At 42.4% G+C, this 19,168-nt stretch overlaps 1 protein-coding gene across 3 annotated transcripts in view; it reads left to right on the forward strand.

The window, feature by feature from the left end:
• Positions 1-19,168, forward strand: part of LOC127655728 (E3 ubiquitin-protein ligase UBR5-like) — a 76,527-nt gene that overhangs the window by 45,420 nt on the left and 11,939 nt on the right. For all 3 annotated transcript variants that reach the window (XM_052143690.1, XM_052143691.1, XM_052143692.1), the window contains exons 27-41: positions 2,493-2,647; positions 2,760-2,851; positions 4,538-4,684; positions 6,388-6,506; positions 7,201-7,327; positions 7,427-7,556; positions 8,491-8,651; positions 9,771-10,010; positions 10,129-10,252; positions 12,827-12,938; positions 13,026-13,157; positions 13,486-13,743; positions 16,442-16,710; positions 16,919-17,130; positions 17,242-17,475. In XM_052143690.1, coding sequence (XP_051999650.1) covers positions 2,493-2,647; positions 2,760-2,851; positions 4,538-4,684; positions 6,388-6,506; positions 7,201-7,327; positions 7,427-7,556; positions 8,491-8,651; positions 9,771-10,010; positions 10,129-10,252; positions 12,827-12,938; positions 13,026-13,157; positions 13,486-13,743; positions 16,442-16,710; positions 16,919-17,130; positions 17,242-17,475 — 2,512 coding nt within the window. The remainder of the gene's footprint in view (positions 1-2,492; positions 2,648-2,759; positions 2,852-4,537; positions 4,685-6,387; positions 6,507-7,200; positions 7,328-7,426; positions 7,557-8,490; positions 8,652-9,770; positions 10,011-10,128; positions 10,253-12,826; positions 12,939-13,025; positions 13,158-13,485; positions 13,744-16,441; positions 16,711-16,918; positions 17,131-17,241; positions 17,476-19,168) is intronic.

The raw sequence follows: 19,168 nt of genomic DNA on the forward strand, positions 1-19,168 counted from the left end.
ATGGACTTCAAAGACATAAGTCATTACATTTACAGTTCATACAAAATCTTTGTTTAAACACGACCTTAACACTTACTTAGTTGAATAATTTGAAACCATGACTGCACTATACATGAGTAATATTGGCATTATATGCATGATGTTAGCCAGAGGGGAACTGGCCCCCACAGTGAGTCTGGTTTCTCCCAAGGTTATTTTTCTCCATTAACCAACATCTTATGGAGTTTTGTGTTCCTTGCCACAGTCGCCTTCGGCTTGCTCAATTGGAGCGGTGGTGGTGTAGTTGGCTAAAGGACATAACTTGTAATCAGAAGGTTGCTGGTTTGATCCCCACAGTCACCACCATTGTGTCCTTGAGTAAGACACTTAACTCCCAGGTTGCTCCGGGGGGATTGTCCCTGTAATAAGTGCACTGTAAGTCACTTTGGATAAAAGCATCTGCCAAATGCATAAATGTAAATGTTCAATCATATTCATTTAAATTGCACATTGATGACTCTTTAAGACTTTAGTGATATCACAGTTTGTCTAAGTATGATGTTCTGTAAAGCTGCTTTGAAACAATGTGTTGTGAAAAGTGCTATGCAAATAAAAATGACTTGACTATGACTTTATATGGCAAAGCGATACATTGTGAAATAATGTTGTGCTCAGGGATGTCGTACAATGGCAGTTTATGGTGACAACCTCTTCAAGGTTCAAAAGACCCCATAAGTATAATTCAGAAGTCTAATAAATTATTCCATGAGACTCATGATTGTTAGGAAAGCATACGAAAAGGTTTGGTGAGAAACAAACCAAAATCTGATGTATTTAGTGAAAATGTTGACCGACCGTTTTCACGACATAGGACGTTCAAGCAAAAACGTTGTTTATCTAAAAACAAGGCGATAGTGACAACGGAACACAACAGTTGCACAGAGAACAGAACTTACTAAACATATCTGAAGAGTTTGTCGTTGAAGTATTGATGCATTTCTATGCCTAGCCTTATTTTTTTTTTAATGGAGTACTCTGAAATCAAACAGAAACAGAGGAGGTTACAGGCAGCCACAGTTACACAGTGTCCTAACCGGACTGCCAACAACACATGATAAAAGGTATCGTTACTAAGTTTGAGTTTTTGTCCTTCCCAGCTGTGACGAGCGACGGCACATTATATCGAAAAAACAAGGCTGGGCATAAAAATGCATCAATTTTTTGGCTTCAAATTCTTCAGACGTGTTTAGTAAGTTCTGTTGTCCGTTTTGTGTGCAGTTGTGTTCTGTTGTCACTATCACTGTGGAGGACCTGTTAGATAAACAGCGTTTTTTTTTTTTTAACGCCCCAATGTCACAAGGGGTCTGCTTGAACTGTTGCTCTTGTGCCCTATCATGAACACAGACCGGAGATCAACGGTCAGTCAACATTTCCACTAAATAATACATTAGGTTTAGTTTTGCTTCTCACCAAACTTTATGGTATTCTTTCATAACATTCATGAGTCTCATGGAATAATTATTAGACTTCTGAATTAAACTTTTGTGTTCATGTGAAGCTTGAAGAGGTGCTCACCATAAGCTGCCATTGTGAAATCACTGAGCACTTTTGTTTCTTCTCACAAATACTCCTTGTGGTACGAAAAAGAAAGTCATATTGGGTTGTAACAACACGGGTGAGTAAACAATTAATGACTTAGTTTTTTGGCATGTATGTTCGATACAATACCAACTAAGCTCTTAAAAGAGGTATTCCCTGTAATCTTAGAACCTCATCTTAATGGTGTGCTAATAATAGTACGCCAACCCTGCGATTAGCGGCCGACCCACTCTACCACCTGAGCCACAGCCACCCCACAGAAACCCTTTTTACGGAGTCCGTTTTTTTTTTGCACGTGTTCAACAAATCAATTTAAATACTTGAAAATGCTACAAATTATGCGTGTAAACCATAAACATGTGACAAAATATATGTGCAATATATCACATTTATGGATTGAATACATAGATTTGGTTTTTAAAATGTGAAAATGTAGCAAACTAATACAATTTGTAAAATATTTTCGTAATGTACGTAGTTGGAAGGTATCTGAGAATGTGTTTGATATAGAAGCAAAAAAGGACATTATAACTATATGAATTTAATTTAATTTAATTTAATTTAATTAATTTGACCAACTGTCACACATTATACATACATTTGTGCATATACATGGTGAAATTATTTATTTTTCACATATCCCAGCTAAGCTGGGGTCAGAGTGCAGGGTCAGCCATGATACGGCGCCCCTGGAGCAGATAGGTTCAAGGGCCTTGCTCAAGGGCCCAACAGTGGTGTCTTGGTGGTGTTGGGGCTTGAACCCACGACCTTCTGATCAGTAACCCAGAGCCTTAACCGCTGAGCCACCACTGCCCCGAATCGTACTCAAATCGGGAAATCTGTATCACTACCCAGCCCTATTGATAATGCAAGTGCTGTTGTGCTTTCTAAATCTAGATCTTGTTATTGTGCAGGTGAACCCGGTCTTGGAGAGAAGGAGGATACGGCATCTGTTTTCATGGAGATGATCTGTCCTTCAGGCACCAATCCAGATGATTCTCCCCTCTATGTTCTCTGCTGTAACGACACCTGCAGCTTCACCTGGACTGGAGCTGAACACATTAACCAGGTGAAAGCACAAAGTTGAGACCGTAGTCTGCACTAAATGTCTTTATAACAGAGCAGGACTGTCTGATGTTTGTAGTCGTGTGGTGTTAACTAGCCATGCTGTGTGTATGCAGGACATCTTTGAGTGCAGAACCTGCGGTCTGTTGGAGTCATTGTGCTGCTGCACTGAATGTGCCAGAGTTTGCCACAAGGGTCACGACTGCAAGTGAGTGGAAACCACAATCTTTTAATGTTTTATGTTCTGTTTGAGTCCCGGGAGACCCAGTGGGCCCAATAAAAAAATAAAAATAAATTCAGATTCATTTTAAATGACTTTTTAGACACAAAAAAATATTAAACCGTCAGTCCTCCAATGGTTGAATATAAAAGAGGAAAAACGAATGTTCACAGCACTCAGTCTGATAAGATGTACATGTGTGGAAATATGCACGGCTGCGTGCTCCAACATAACAGGTTAACAACACTGAGACTGATATAAAAGCAGATAATATTTCCAGTATGACTGTACAGTGTGACCTATAGGTAAACTTTGTCCATCATGCATGTTTACACCGGCTTAAACAATAACTATGTTTTGTCTAAGTCATGAAGCACTAATCTACATTTTCTGAGATGTCAACAGAAATGTATGTTTATAATATAGTGTTCGAACATACATGACCGTTATGTGCGCTTCATATCAAGTCATATAATGAATGGACTCTAATTGGAAGAATCAACCACATCTCATTCTACCATGATGATTCAGATAATTATTTCCTAATAATTATTGGGTTTCCCCCCTAATATAATGGCAGGGTAAACACTGACTATTTCTAGATATTGATTTCTAGACAACTTTCTACATGGACTTGATTTAGATAAAAAAATTATACCGAAGGTTTTGAGGTATTTTGCAGTTTTATTTTATACACATTTTTTTTTCTTCTGAACATTGGTGTTATTTTCATTTATTATGCTTTTACTCTGTGGACAACTTTCTCTGTGTCACTTTTTTTGTGTCTTTCTGTTACACACCTTTGGTTTCCCTATAATGAAAAATACAACTTTTCTAACCAGGTTGCTTTGCATTCTAACAAGGAACATGTTATTTGAATCATGAGTTACTTTTTTGAAAAATACCTTTTAAATGTAGGAAAATCGAATCGTAAATCTTAAGTTTTTTCCATATCGCATAGCCCTATGTTAAGCTTAACATTTAGTAAAGTCTTTATAATCATTTCTCGTAAACATAGGAAAATTCATAAATACGTTTTCTTTCCATTATATAAAGCATTTATTTCCCACATTTTTAAATTTCAAACTGATTGATCTATCAACAATAAGCAAACTTTCCAAATTGTGGCCTCATTTTACAGTAATGGCATATTTTTGGGCATTACCTTTGCAGTTGATCAGACAGCATTTTGCACCAACACAGCACACAGTGACGTTCAGTCCAGGGTATCTGTAGCACTCAATACTTTCGGAGATTTATTAGAGGGCATTTATACAGAACACACACTTCCCTTCAAACAGCAACATCCCAAATAGAAATGTTACCTGAATAACATCACCATGGGGGCGGCTGTGGCTCAGGCGGGTCGGCCGCTAATCGCAGGGTTGGCGGTTCGATTCACGGCCCACGCGACTCCACATGCCGAAGTGTCCTTGGGCAAGACACTGAACCCCAAGTTGCTCCCAATGTCAGGCTAGCGCCTTACATGGCAGCTCTGCCATCATTGGTGTGTGAAGGGGTGAATGAGACTCAGTGTAAAGTGTTTTGAAAAATATATTGTTCATTTTGATACAGTGTTGAGGTCTTTCAAACCCCAAATAACGGTCAATCTCAGAACTTATTTTTGTAATGGGCATTTTGAGCAAACCCATTTTTCTCTGGTTTCTTGTCCAGACTGAAGCGAACCTCTCCTACGGCATACTGTGACTGCTGGGAGAAGTGTAAATGCAAAACACTCATCGCTGGACAGAAGGCAGCTCGCCTGGATCTGCTCTACAGACTGCTGACCACCACTAATCTAGTTACCACTCCGAACAGCAGGTATGTTCAACAGTCGTAGAGCATCAAGCCGGTTATTGTGGTTGGGTTTTTTTCTGTTGTGATGGAGAATTAAGTTGAAGACCGACTTGTGTCTGTTTAAGGGTTGGAGGAAAAACAAACTCTTAATAGATGAGGGATGCACCAATATCAAAATGAACAAACTATTGGCCCAAACCGATATTTTGCCAGTTGGGCAGTTCCCAACATATGCATGTAAACCACCTCAATGGGAAAAGTTACCAAAGGAACAAAGCACCCTTTTAAGGTTTATTATGGTGTAATGCATCATGGAAAATGCCATCCAGCACTTGCTTACACAATGCTGACTGAAGCACTGATTGCAGTCTATTTTTAAATGCAGCCTTTCAAGCTTTGATAATTGTGCAAGACCTTATTGGGATTTCAATCTTAATTAAACATGCAGCTTTAATGAGTACCATACCGAAGTCTCAGAAGTCATTGTTGCCGGTTTCAACACGTTTTGGATGGTTAGTGCTATTTTTGCAATTGTCACGTCTGTAATGATGGTTGAATTCAGAGTTTTAACAAAGTTATAAATTATAAATGAACCATCGGTTTTTCATATCAGCATTTTCATGGTTAAAACCAATTTGCAGATGGTTTAAATTTGGTCAGTAATTGCCTGACAAATATTGCCGGCCAATGCATCCCTAAAATAGATGCATAATGATTCTTTCTCAAAAGATTCTGGATTGGTTCACAATCAAGATTTGCAACACATACGAAACTTTTAATTATTCTGTTTGTAAAAGAGCACCCATCTTGGTTTTTAAACATGCCAAGTTTTGTTGTAAAGGTCTCATACAATAGATTTACATGCATCCAAGGTCAAAAAACACTTTAATCCTTCCATCTTCAACCGCTTATCCGAAGTCGGGTCGCGGGGGCAGCAGCTCTGACTGGGGGACCCCGAGGCGTTCCCAGGCCAGTGTGGAGATGTAATCTCTCCACCTAGTCCTAGGTCCCCACGAGGCCTCCTCCCAGCTGGACATGCCTGAAACACCTCCCTAGGGAGGCTCCCAGGGTGCGTAATGCCAGGGTACCAGATGCCCAAACCACCTCAACTGGCTCCTTTCGATGCAAAGGAGCAGCGGTTCTACTCTCAGATGGTAGAGCGGGTCGGCTACCAATCGCAGGGTTGGTGGTTCGAATCCCGGCCCACACGGCTCCAGATGCCGAAGTGTCCTTGGGCAAGACACTGAACCCCAAGTTGCTCCCAATGGCAGGCTAGCACCTTGTATGGCAGCTCTGCCGCCATTGGTGTGTGAATGTGAGTGTGGATGGGTGATTGGGACACAGTGTAAAGCGCTTTGGTAACCTCTAAGGTTAATAAAAAAAGTGCTATATAAGTGCAGACCATTTACCATTTAAATAATGTAAGTGGCAAAATATTGGTATCGGCCAAAAATGTTCATATCTGTGCATCCCAATTATAAACCGTTATTTCAATTGGTAGATCAAAAGCAGAAATAGAATTGAGTGACAAAGCCACCTTAACTCACAAAAGATTTGTTCTGCTACACTGTTGCAGAAGAAATTTATAGGAATTGAGGAAAATGTTTTGGAATTGGATCATCACGTCCTGATGATCAAGATGAATTAAAATCAAATTGAATCTTTACACGCAATCTTTGTTCAGCTAAGAAGATTTGAGAGTGGTTTATTCTGTTTGCATCCAACAGGGGAGAGCACATCTTGCTGTTTCTGGTGCAGACGGTTGCCAGGCAGAGTGTGGAGCACTGTCAGTATCGACCACCCCGCATCCGAGAAGACCGGAACCGGAAGGCCGCCAGCGCTGAAGGTGTGTTTGCAAAATAGATGCATCAACCTTAGGCAATCCCATTGATCAGAATACAAATGAGATGCTTAGTTTAATAAAGGCAAAAGGCAACTTTCATATTGGGACATATTTCTGAGTGATACAGAACATTAAGAAATAATGTGGCGGCCTGGGTATCCCACTGAGTATTGATGCTGACTATCACACCTGGAGTCGTGAGTTCGATTCCAGGGTGTGCTGAATGACTCCAGCCTGGTTTCCTAAGCAACCAAATTGGCCCGGTTGCTAGGGAGGGTAGAGTCACATGGGGTAACCTCCTCGTGGTCGCGATTAGGGGTTCTCGCTCTCAATGTGGCGTGTGGTGAGTTGTGTGTGGATCGTGGAGAGTAGCATGAGCCTCCACATGCTGTGAGTCTCTGGCGTCATGCACAACGAGTCACGTGATGCGCGGATTGACGGTCTCAGAAGCGGAGGCAACTGAGACTCTTCCTCCGCCACCCGGATTGAGGCGAGTAACCGTGCCACCACGAGGACCTACTAAGTAGTGGGAATTGGGCATTCCAAATTGGGAGAAATGGGGATTAAAAAAAAATAATAATAATATAGGAGTCATTGGTCTTATAGTGTACAGTTCATTTAGTCCATTTTCTTAAGAAAGGACATTGGGGTTGTTTTTGGCTTCATGTTGTTTAAGGAATCTCTCTGTTTCTCTTAGACTCTGATATGCCTGATCACGATCTGGAACCTCCACGGTTTGCTCAGCTGGCTCTAGAGCGTGTCCTACAGGACTGGAATGCTCTGAAGTCTATGATCATGTTCGGCTCTCAGGACAACAAAGACCCGTTAGTGTCCTTAATAGAACTTTTTCGTGTTTAGTGCGTTGAGACGGCGATTAGCATTGTACACATTCAGCTTTCATGTTCTGTGTTTAATTGTTTTAGACTGAGCGCCAGCAGCAGAATCGCTCACCTCTTACCCGAGGAACAGATGTATCTGAACCAGCAGAGTGGTGCCATCAGGCTGGACTGTTTTACACACTGCCTTATCGTCAAGTGTGCGCCAGACATCACTGTGAGTGCCAGAAACAGCTGGTTTTAATAAAGAGCTGTAAAAGTTTTGGAATTACCTGCATTTATTTATAAACGTGTCTTTTTTAAATCTGGTTTGATCATCTTAGTTACAATAATGAACAAACACAATCTGTTTTAACGAATTACTCAAATTATTATATTGTTCTTGTAGATACTGAATACGTCATTCAAACAGAGACAGCTTAGATTGGAAAAAGTATGTGAACCCTACACTCCACAACACTACTGGGAAAATGTTTTGTGGACTTGATGAAACTAAGGTTGAATTGTTTGGGAAAAAAACACGCATCACTACGTATAGCGTATAAAGGGCACCGCGTACCAACATGAAAACATCATCCCAACGGTGAAGTACGGTGGAGGGAGCATCGTGATTTGGGGATACTTTGCTGCTTGCCATCAAGCGGTCCGGGGAAAGATTTATTCCCAGGTTTATCAAGATATCCTACAGGATAGTGTTGTCAAAAGTACTGGTACTTCGATACCAAGTTGGTATTAAAATACCGACACGACTGCTTTCAAATGCTCACACGCTTATTTGAGCGTGTGCTCTGTTACTCCTTTTTACACTTAAATGCACAACTAATAAAATTTTAATCGTGATTTGTCCTAGAGTGATTATTAACATGTTAACTGTAACTCCCTTTTTGCAGCATAGGCCAAAAAATAAAATACTCAAATTTAAATGGTCATAACCTATTAATGCTTGGGAGTACAGACCTAAATTTGGACTCTCTTAAAAGACACTTGGGTCACATTCTTTTTCTTGCCACTGTACATGATGTGATTTTAATTGGTCATTATAGTAATTTTTTGCTAAATCCTGTTTTATTTAGTGTAATGACTTTGTGTGCAATGAGTACTTTCTGCCACTACACAAATAACTGTGCCCTCTTTCTCTTGTTGTCCTCCAGTTTATTGACACGTTGTTAGGGACTCTGGTAAAAGAGCTTCAGAATAAATACACCCCCGGCCGCAGGGACGAGGCGATCACCATCACACGGAGGTTCCTGCGATCTGTGGCCAGAGTGTTCGTCATTCTCAGTGTGGAGATGGCGTCTTCCAAGAAGAAAAAGTACGACTGGCTAAACTGACCTTTTTTCTTTTTCTTGTAGTCACTTATACCAATGAGGATGGAAATGATCCCATTTACTTAATACACATTCCTGGTCTTATTAGATTCCTCCGGTAGGAGGGAATCTATTGTAATTGACATTATTATTATTATTATTATTATTATTAATCTCCTTGAGCCCCAATATCTCAGTCACTGGTCAAAAATGTTCTAATTTGGTACATTGATACTACAGGCCAACAGGAACTCACAAACCAAGAATGGCCAACATTAGCCCCTAGGGGGGGCGCTACAGGCCACGCGAAAATTACCTTTTTCTGGTCAAAAAATGTTCTAATTTGGTACATTGATACTACAGGCCAACAGGAACTCACAAACCAAGAATGGCCAACATTCGCCCCTGGGGGGGCGCTACAGGCCACGCGAAAATTACCTTTTTCTGGTCAAAAATGTTCTAATTTGGTACATTGATACTACAGGCCAACAGGAACTCACAAACCAAGAATGGCCAACATTCGCCATTAGGGGGTGCTACAGGCCTTGCCCAAATGTCTCATTTTCTGTTCAAAAAAGTTCTAATTTGGTACATTGTTACTACAGGCCAACATGAACCCACAAACCAAGAATGGCCCACATTCACCATTAGGGGCGCTACAAACCATGCCCAAATGTCCAATTTTCAACCTGATGGCATTTTCACCCAATTTGTCTTAATGTACATACCTCATTTCTCATTGGAAACAAAAAAGCCTCAAGGATCCATAAGGTCCGGTATGATGGATTTGTACACTGTACAGTGAAAATGTTTCGCTTAGGATTCAGACAGAAATACATGTTTTTTGGATTCCTCCATTGGAAGGGTTTAAACCCAACCGTCTACTGATCAATTTTAAATGATTTGCCGTTTTGAGGAGGAATCGCATTGCTGCTTGCAGCTATATTTGTTTTTGAATCTTTGGTGCATAATAGTCAAATCTCCTAACATCGGTCTCCATTCTGATAACATCCACATTTAATAATCCAGTAATTTCCAGAAGGATAACATCATGTTTGGCCCTTCAGTGACTCAGAGAGTGTAATTTCTTTGGTATTTCTTGTTTGCCATCTTTTTTTCCCCAGCAACTTCATCCCTCAGCCGATCGGGAAGTGCAGGCGTGTGTTCCAGGCTCTGTTGCCATACGCCGTGGAAGAGCTTTGCAATGTAGCAGAGTCCCTGATCGTGCCAGTGCGAATGGGCATCGCCCGCCCCACAGCGCCCTTCACTTTAGCCAGCACCAGCATTGATGCCGTACAGGGCAGCGAAGAGCTCTTCTCTGTGGAGCCCCTCCCACCGCGGCCCACTCCAGATCAGTCCAGCAAGTGAGTTTTAATTTGAAACTTGATAGATATGTGATTTAATTGTGTTTGTTTATAACAAATCTGTGCAAAAACAGCTTCGTTATATACATTTGAGGTAAAATCCGCTCGTGTCTTTCAGTTCCAGTCAGTCGGCGTCATCATATATCATCAGGAACCCTCAGCCCCGCAGGAGTAGCCAATCCCAGACTGCCCGCGGCCGTGACGAGGAACAGGATGATATTGTGTCTGCTGATGTAGAAGAGGTGAATAAAGCTTGCTTGTAGCATCACTGCATCCAAGATATGGGAGTGGTCTATGGAGGTAAAACGGTATCAAAACATCTCACAAATGCACGTATGTGTGCATCTGTAGATCTGTTGCATGCATTTCGTTGCTGTCTGATGAAAAATGCATATCCATTTTTGGCAATTTTGACTTTTTTTACATAGACTGAATGCGCCGAATGACATCTTCCTAATAGTTGGAGACGATTGACATCAATTTTTAGGAAGCCCACTCAAAATTATCAAACGTAGTGTCAATAAAATCATTCATTTCAGTATTGATCATGTTATAAATGAAAATGTGAGTATTGTATCTCAAATCCCTTGCTATAATATATCATTTACAGCAATAAACATACATTACCTATTTTCGTCATTTTTATGGCCATGACGAATTTGGCGCTCAATCTCATAATTAGATTATGCGAATTTAGATGGGGTCACATATTACGGGAAAAGCCGCCACGGCAATAATTACTTTCTCCTTATTGTCTTCGGGACTATTGTTTGGTGGGAACCAAAGTTTACACTTGTGTTCTCTAGACGTCGCTAGATCAGAGCATTTCTATATTCATTTACATTTTACATTTACATGTATGCATTTGGCAGATGCTTTTATCCAAAGCGACTTACAGTGCACTTATTACAGGGACAATCCCCCCGGAGCAACCTGGAGTTAAGGGCCTTGCTCAAGGGTGGCTCATCTTGGTGGTGCTTGGGCTTGAACCCCCGACCTTCTGATCAGTAATCCTGAGCCTCAACCACTGAGCCACCACTGCCCCATACATTCCAGTAGGTTGCCGCCGAACCTCATCAAAGCTCATTACCATAATGTTGCCCGCACTTGAACTTTCCTCTGACGCCCAAGACGTGCCAGCCAAGGACCAAGAGATGCTGGTTGCAATAGAAAATGAATGACTTCCGATCGATTTGACACTCGACGCCTCTGGTCTGAACGCACTAATAGACGTTTGCCAGATTTCCATCTTCATGACACTACGAGTGAAAGCTAATTTGGACAGGCAATTTATGCATTGGAATGGGAAAATGCGTTCTAACCAAACGGTCCGCTCAAAAAAATGCTCTAGAATCCCATATCATAAAACTGGTTTCGATCTAAAACGTATGCGTGTGATCGGCTGCGTGCATTTGTGGATTGCCGTATGCGTGTGATCGGCTGCGTGCATTTGTGGATTGCCGTATGCGTGTGATCGGCTGCGTGCACTTGTGAATTGCCGTATGCGCGTGATCGGCTGCGTGCATTTGTGGATTGCCGTGTGCGCGTGATCGGCTGCGTGCATTTGTGGATTGCCGTGTGCGCGTGATCGGCTGCGTGCATTTGTGGATTGCCGTATGCGTGTGATCGGCTGCGTGCGATCGGCTGCGTGCATTTGTGGATTGCCGTATGCGTGTGATCGGCTGTGTGCATTTGTGGATTGCCGTATGCGTGCACTTGTGAATTGCTGCGTGCATTTGTGGATTGCTGTGTGCGTGTGATCGGCTGCGTGCATTTGTGGATTGCCGTGTGCGTGTGATCGGCTGCGTGCATTTGTGGATTGCCGTATGCGTGTGATCGGCTGCGTGCATTTGTGGATTGCCGTATGCGTGTGATCGGCTGCGTGCATTTGTGGATTGCCGTGTGCGTGTGATCGGCTGCGTGCATTTGTGGATTGCCGTGTGCGTGTGATCGGCTGCGTGCATTTGTGGATTGCCGTATGCGTGCACTTGTGAATTGCCGTGTGCGTGTGATCGGCTGCGTGCATTTGTGGATTGCCGTGTGCGTGTGATCGGCTGCGTGCATTTGTGGATTGCCGTGTGCGTGTGATCGGCTGCGTGCATTTGTGGATTGCCGTGTGCGTGTGATCGGCTGCGTGCATTTGTGGATTGCCGTGTGCGTGTGATCGGCTGCGTGCATTTGTGGATTGCCGTGTCGCGTGTGATCGGCTGCGTGCATTTGTGGATTGCCGTAGTGCGTGTGATCGGCTGCGTGCATTTGTGGATTGCCGTGTCGCGTGTGATCGGCTGCGTGCATTTGTGGATTGCCGTATGCGTGCACTAGTGAATTGCCGTGTGCGTGTGATCGGCTGCGTGCATTTGTGGATTGCCGTGTGCGTGTGATCGGCTGCGTGCATTTGTGGATTGCCGTGTGCGTGTGATTGGCTGCGTGCATTTGTGGATTGCCGTATGCGTGCACTTGTGAATTGCCGTGTGCGTGTGATCGGCTGCGTGCATTTGAGGATTGCCGTATGCGTGTGATCAACTGCGTGCATTTGTGGATTGCCGTATGCGTGTGATCGGCTGCGTGCATTTGTGGATTGCCGTGTGCGTGTGATCGGCTGCGTGCATTTGTGGATTGCCGTGTGCGTGTGATCGGCTGCGTGCATTTGTGGATTGCCGTATGCGTGTGATCGGCTGCGTGCATTTGTGGATTGCCGTATGCATTTGTGAGTTGTTTTGATATTATCTCCATAGTGGTCGACTGACTATAGGTTTTGGAGTGCTATTGTTTCTTCATACTTTCTCTGAATGCTACCTATCTGTTCACCTGTTCAGGTGGAGGTGGTAGAGGGTGTAGCAGGTGAGGAGGATCACCATGACGACCAGGAGGAACAGGGGGAGGAGAACGCAGAGACTGAAGGACATCATGATGAACATGATGAGGATGGTGAGAACACGGCACATGTTCTGTTTAATGAATCCGCTCAACTGATTCACAAATGCAACAAACAGTCACTTATTTCTTTCCTTGTAGGGAGTGACATGGAGCTGGATTTATTGGCTGCTGCTGAGACAGAGAGTGACAGTGAGAGTAACCATAGCAACCAGGATAACGCGAGCGGGCGAAGGAGCGTTGTGACTGCTGCCACCGCTGGATCTGAAGCAGGTGCTTGAATTTGACTGTCAGAATTGCAGTAATTGTGGTTTGCGCTCATATTAGTGCTGTTTGCGAAGGCAAGCGTCACTTACTATTTGAACAAACCCAAAGTATTACACTTTGCTGCATAACTCATCCCGCACCGTTTGTGCTACAGGCATGAATGATGCCTCAAATCAAATTATAACGGTCTGTCTGATGGCACTAGTGCTGCAGAAATTCACTCACCCTCATGTTGTTCCAAACTCATGTGTCTTCTGTGTCATAGGTACAACATGAGGGTGAGAGAATGATGACGGTTGATTTTAACGTGTGCTGTTTTGTCTGTTTCCTGCAGGTGCGAGCAGTGTTCCTGCATTCTTCTCCGAGGACGACTCTCAGTCGAATGACTCCAGTGACTCGGACAGCAGCAGCAGTCAGAGTGATGACGTGGACCAGGAGACGTTCCTGCTGGATGAGCCGTTAGAGAGAACTACAGGCTCGGCACATGCTAACAGTGCTGCACAGGCACCGCGCTCCATGCAGTGGGCTGTTCGCACGACACCCAGCCAGCGCTCTGCTGGAGGAGCCCCATCAAGCTCTTCCACACCTGCCGGTTGGTATCTGCCATCACCCGCCAAACATCTTCATTTTCTTGAGTTGCTTGTGTAGGACACTAGTCAATATATTTATTGTATTTACGTCCGTCCGTTCGCCCGCCGATTCAAACACACCGATCAGCCACAACATTAATACCACCTGCCTAATATCATGCAGTTCCCCCTCGTGCCGCCAAAACAGCTTTGACCCGTAGAGGCATGGACTCCACATGGACCTCAGCTGATCCTGTAAGTCCCTGTAAGTTGTGAGTTGGGTCCTCCATGGATCGGACTTGTTGGTCCAGCAAATCCCATAGATCCTCAATCGGATTGAGATCTGGGGAATTTGGAGGCCAAGTCAACACCTTGAACTCTTTGTCATGTTCCTCAGACCATTCCTGAACAATGTGCAGTATAACTCGACTCTGCTCGCTTTTTGGGGGTTTTCCACTGTGGCTAGTACCTGGTACTTTTTTAGTACCACCTCGTTCGAGGTTCCAAGCGAGCCGAGCTGACACTAAATGTGACGTCAAAACCCTGCAGATCACTGATTGGTCAGGGAGAATAGTCACTACCGGCGTCACTGGATTTGCGACACGGGACATCAAGCCGCTAGTTTTAAAGTTAGCGATAGCAGTATCATTTATTCATGCAACTTTCGAATTGTATAAATAAATGGCTGTGCGCAAAACCACGCTGTGGTCAATAAACGAGGTGCAGACGGTCCGCTCGTTAGCGACGAACGAAACGCAAAAGTCTCTCAGGAAGTGTCTCAGCTGTTGGTCGCACACGGCTACCACCGGACCTACCAACAGTGTCGGGAAATGTTAAATAAACTGAAGTGACTACAGAACCATCAAGGAAAAGTAGGAAGTGGTTCGACCAAACGGACGCTATCTAGACCGGCGAGCAATGGGAGAGAGAGTGCCCTGGAGTCGGCCACGGCGTTGTTGGAGTCCACGATGGAGAATGGTACATTTAGTTACGTTAACTCTATATGTTAACTCTATATTCTGCTTGAAAGCTTCACTTTATTTAGTTGATCAGCTACTGGAAAGCTTCTAAAACAACCAGGCCAATTTAACTGTTACACTTGTGTAAAATCACCATTCAACAACTGCTTTATGCAGCACAATGAGCTAGTAGCTAACAGCTAGCGGTTATTGTTTATGGTCAGTAATGTTTGTGTCGTGTTTAAGATGATGTTACGGCAGTAGAGGCGGCGCAACTATGACGATCAGTCTATAATCCCACCCACGTTGAGGCGGCACTAAACTGCAGTAGAAAAGTAAAGCGAGTCGAGTCGAACCGTAACGTGCTGTGGGAAAGTGCCATTATTCAGTTAACCTGCCAGTGGTTTGAATGTTGTGGCTGATCAGTGTATGCTTCAAAGTGAGAAATATTTTTTACAATATACATTTTTAAGTTAAGAAGTTTTCATGGTTACACCAAATTACCTGAACAAAATGTGCATGTTCATATAAATGTCAACATATTAATATTAGGGCTGTTGATTTAACGCGTTAATTCAGTGCGATTAATTTTATAAAAAATAACGCGTTTTACGCAATTAATCGCAATGACCCCGGACCATAATAAGGAAGATTCCTGAGAAACGCAAGCTTGTAGTACCACCTGTTTACTCCAGAGGGCAGTAAGTGAAACTTCAGCTGTATGGGCAACACAAACATGCGTTACGTTCTTGCATTCAAAACACTCGAAGGAGCTCAAATGCGATCTAAGGGATCTCAAGATGTGTTTAAACTATATTTAACTTAACACAGTAACCTAAAAAGTTTATGTATGTTGATGCGATTCACCCGAGATGCTACACAAGCATGTCTGACGCAGGTGTAGATTGACGGTCCTTAAACAAGCCCTCATAATAAATCTGGAACTGATTGATAAATTCACTTGTGTAATGGATTGCTGTGAACTGTGTGCCAGTGATTGACTTATGATCAATAATATGGTAATAATCAATACATTGTATTCTAAAGCCGCTTTTTGTATCTTATCAATGATTAACTCTTCTGCTACAAGAATGTAATGCATTTGAATGATCTGAATATATATATATATATATATATATATATATGTGTGTGTGTGTGTGTGTGTGTGTGTGTGTTAAATATTTAAAGATAACTATGTATAAAATTTCATCATTATATATTGAGTTATTATTATATGAGGGGCTTTCTCAGCAAATATTTGTAAATGCGATTAATTTACTGGGACACAATTAAAAAATGTTAATCAATTGACAGCCCTAATTAATATATAATATGACAATTTTTTTATTTATTTTTTTTAATTAATTTTGGTCTAAAGAGGTCACTTTGTTATGACTTGTCACATGACGACAAATTGCTTCCTACATATTGGTTACACGACTAATTTGGTGGACAAACATTTTTCAAATATTCATTTTAAATTTGTATAATAATAGATAATTCTGCACTATTATTATAGTGATTATTCTCACTAATATTGACTTTATACTGTCTCTGGACTGTTTAAGCCCCAGTAAGAATATCAAAATGACTTTAATCTCAATAACTGAATGTGTTCGTCATAGAAGAGGTGTATTTAAGTCATTGTGTGAATTACATTATTTACATGACTCAATATATCGCCCTGCCTCGTGTCATGTTGTAGTAGTAATCATCTGTGCAATGGGTAATAATTGTAATGTGGCCTTTGAATATCCTCCAGCGAGCTCCACAGGGCTTATCTACATCGATCCATCAAACCTGCGACGCAGCAGCGCCATCAGCACCAGTGCAGCTGCAGCCGCTGCCGCCCTGGAAGCCAGTAACTCCAGCAGCTACCTGACGTCTGCCAGCAGCCTGGCCCGAGCGTACAGCATCGTCATACGCCAGATCTCTGACCTCATGAGCCTCATACCCAAATACAATCACCTGGTCTACTCGCAGTACCCTGCTGCTGTTAAACTCACCTATCAGGATGCTGTTAACCTGCAGGTGAGCATTGCTCAAGCTAACTTTGAAAGTAAGAGTAACATTTGGTTTTTGGCGTTAGACACCATGAAAGGACGAGTGCTTGACGAGTTTTGTCAAACTAGCATACGCATATTATTCCAAATCTTAACAGACATGCACTGGATGCCACAAACGTTCAATAATGATTATGAGGGATCTTTTTAAAAGATTAATTCACGTCTCTCTTCAGAGTTTTGTAGAGGATAAGTTGATCCCCACCTGGAACTGGATGGTGTCCATCATGGACTCTACAGAAGCTCAGCTGCGGTACGGATCAGCTCTGTCCTCAGCTGGGGATCCTGGTCACCCCAGCCACCCGCTGCATGCATCCCAGCATGCAGGCCGCAGGGAGCGCATGACTGCACGCGAAGAGGCCAGCCTACGTACTCTCGAGGGTCGAAGGTGAGGCCTTAACATTAGCATTTACCCATGTTCCAACTTCTAGTTAATTCAGAATTTAATGGAGTGAACCTGAATGACATGTATGCACTCTTTCCATACTTTGTTTTTCAGGCGCGCTGCCACGCTTCTGACAGCTCGTCAGGGGATGATGTCAGCACGTGGAGACTTCTTAAACTACGCCCTGTCTCTGATGCGTTCACATAACGACGAACACTCCGATGTTTTACCCGTGTTGGATGTGTGCTCACTCAAACACGTGGCTTACGTCTTCCAGGCCCTCATCTATTGGATCAAAGCTATGAATCTACAGACTACTCTTGACACCACTCAGATTGACAGGAAGAGGTAAACTCACCTTAAAAAGAGCATTTTTATCAGTTTAATGTTTCTCATTATTGACAAATGGTCTGCACTTATATAGCGCCTTTTTAATCTTAGCGGTATTCAAAGCGATTTACACTGGTCACATTCACTCACTCACACACCAATGGCGGCAGAGCTGCTATGCAAGGTGCTAGCCTGCCATTGGGAGCAACTTGGGGATCAGTGTCTTGCCCAAGGACACTTCGGCATGTGGAGTCATGTGGGCGGCTAATCGAACCGCCAACCCTGCGATTAGCAACCGACCCGCTCTACCACCTGAGCCACAGCCGCCCGCCCCTTATTATAACCATTATTTCATCCATTGTTGTGAAGTAGATTTATAATGTATAATGCAAGAAGTAAATACAGAGTGAAAATCTAGTTAAACATTTAAAAAGTGATTTTACTTGTATGTGGAGAATGAAACCTGCAAAATAAAGTAAATAAATGCACAAATAAACATCCACGTGAATGAATTTCAGTGTTTGTTGAACAAGCATTTTTTTGGGCCTATCACGTCCGTGATAAGAGCGCAGCGCAAGCAACCGTGCACACCACCGCCTCAGGGTTTGACCGACACGGCGCTTGTGTTTGAAGAGCAACAAGCTTTAATTGCGCTTCCAAACCAGGAATAAGGTATCCTGTTACGGTTGCATTTATATTGTATAAAACTGATTTTTTAAACTGTATTTGTTTCTTTATATACTTTGTATTCGTCAATACAAAACACGACTTTAAGATGTTGTAAAACAGCCACAATGTTTGCTTTTTAGTAATGCACAAACATACTTTATGATGTGTATTTCAATGTTCTTCAGTTGTTGATCAAACAAAAAATACCGCAGAACCGGCAAAGAAACATTGCAGCGACTCGCTCGTCTATAGCTTACCGATGGCCGATGCCGTATTATAGTGCCACCTGTTGGATCTTCTCCAAAACTGCAAGTTGGGTAGGCAACTGTTGTGCAAGTCGACCGCAAATAACCAAGACACATAAACCGATAAACGTCAGCCACTGCCATCGGCAGTATAGAAATACAATGTCATTCACCGATGTCAGTCAACAAGGCGAATATCGTCTGATACTGATGTTTGGCCGATGCATCGGTGCATCCCTAAATTAAAGTGAAGTTAGAACTCTTCTCAAATAAAGCATCCTATATTTATCTATCAATCATTGTATTAGCATTAAGCTAAACGTGTAATTTTATTTAAATAAAAAAAATACAAAAATTTGTCTCGATCGCAATTTGTAACTTATCTATTTATTTTGCCCATTCTTATTATTTACTGGCCAATTATTGACCAAATTAAAACCAAATGCATATCGGTAATTTGCATGAAAATAACGAGGAAAAAAACAGCACATATAGGCCAAAAATATTCATTCCGGTGCATCCATATTATTTACGTGCATTTATGCATGATTATATGGATTTATGCATGATTATATGCATTATATTTTTGCCAGTTTTGTCCTCCATTAATACATGGTAACAAATAGCAATATTTGGCCACTTATTACTAAAACATTTTAGAAAATGTAAAACGCTATGCAAGTACCTCCTGTGAACCCTATTAAATGCAAGTGAAGTTTGAATTGATTCATTGAAAGTGTTTGAACTGATTCACCTAAATGAATCAACTCACCCTCTGTTGCCATGACGATATTAAA

The sequence above is a fragment of the Xyrauchen texanus genome, chromosome 15, assembly GCF_025860055.1.
Source record: "Xyrauchen texanus isolate HMW12.3.18 chromosome 15, RBS_HiC_50CHRs, whole genome shotgun sequence".
In the NCBI taxonomy this organism is placed as follows: Eukaryota; Metazoa; Chordata; class Actinopteri; order Cypriniformes; family Catostomidae; genus Xyrauchen; species Xyrauchen texanus.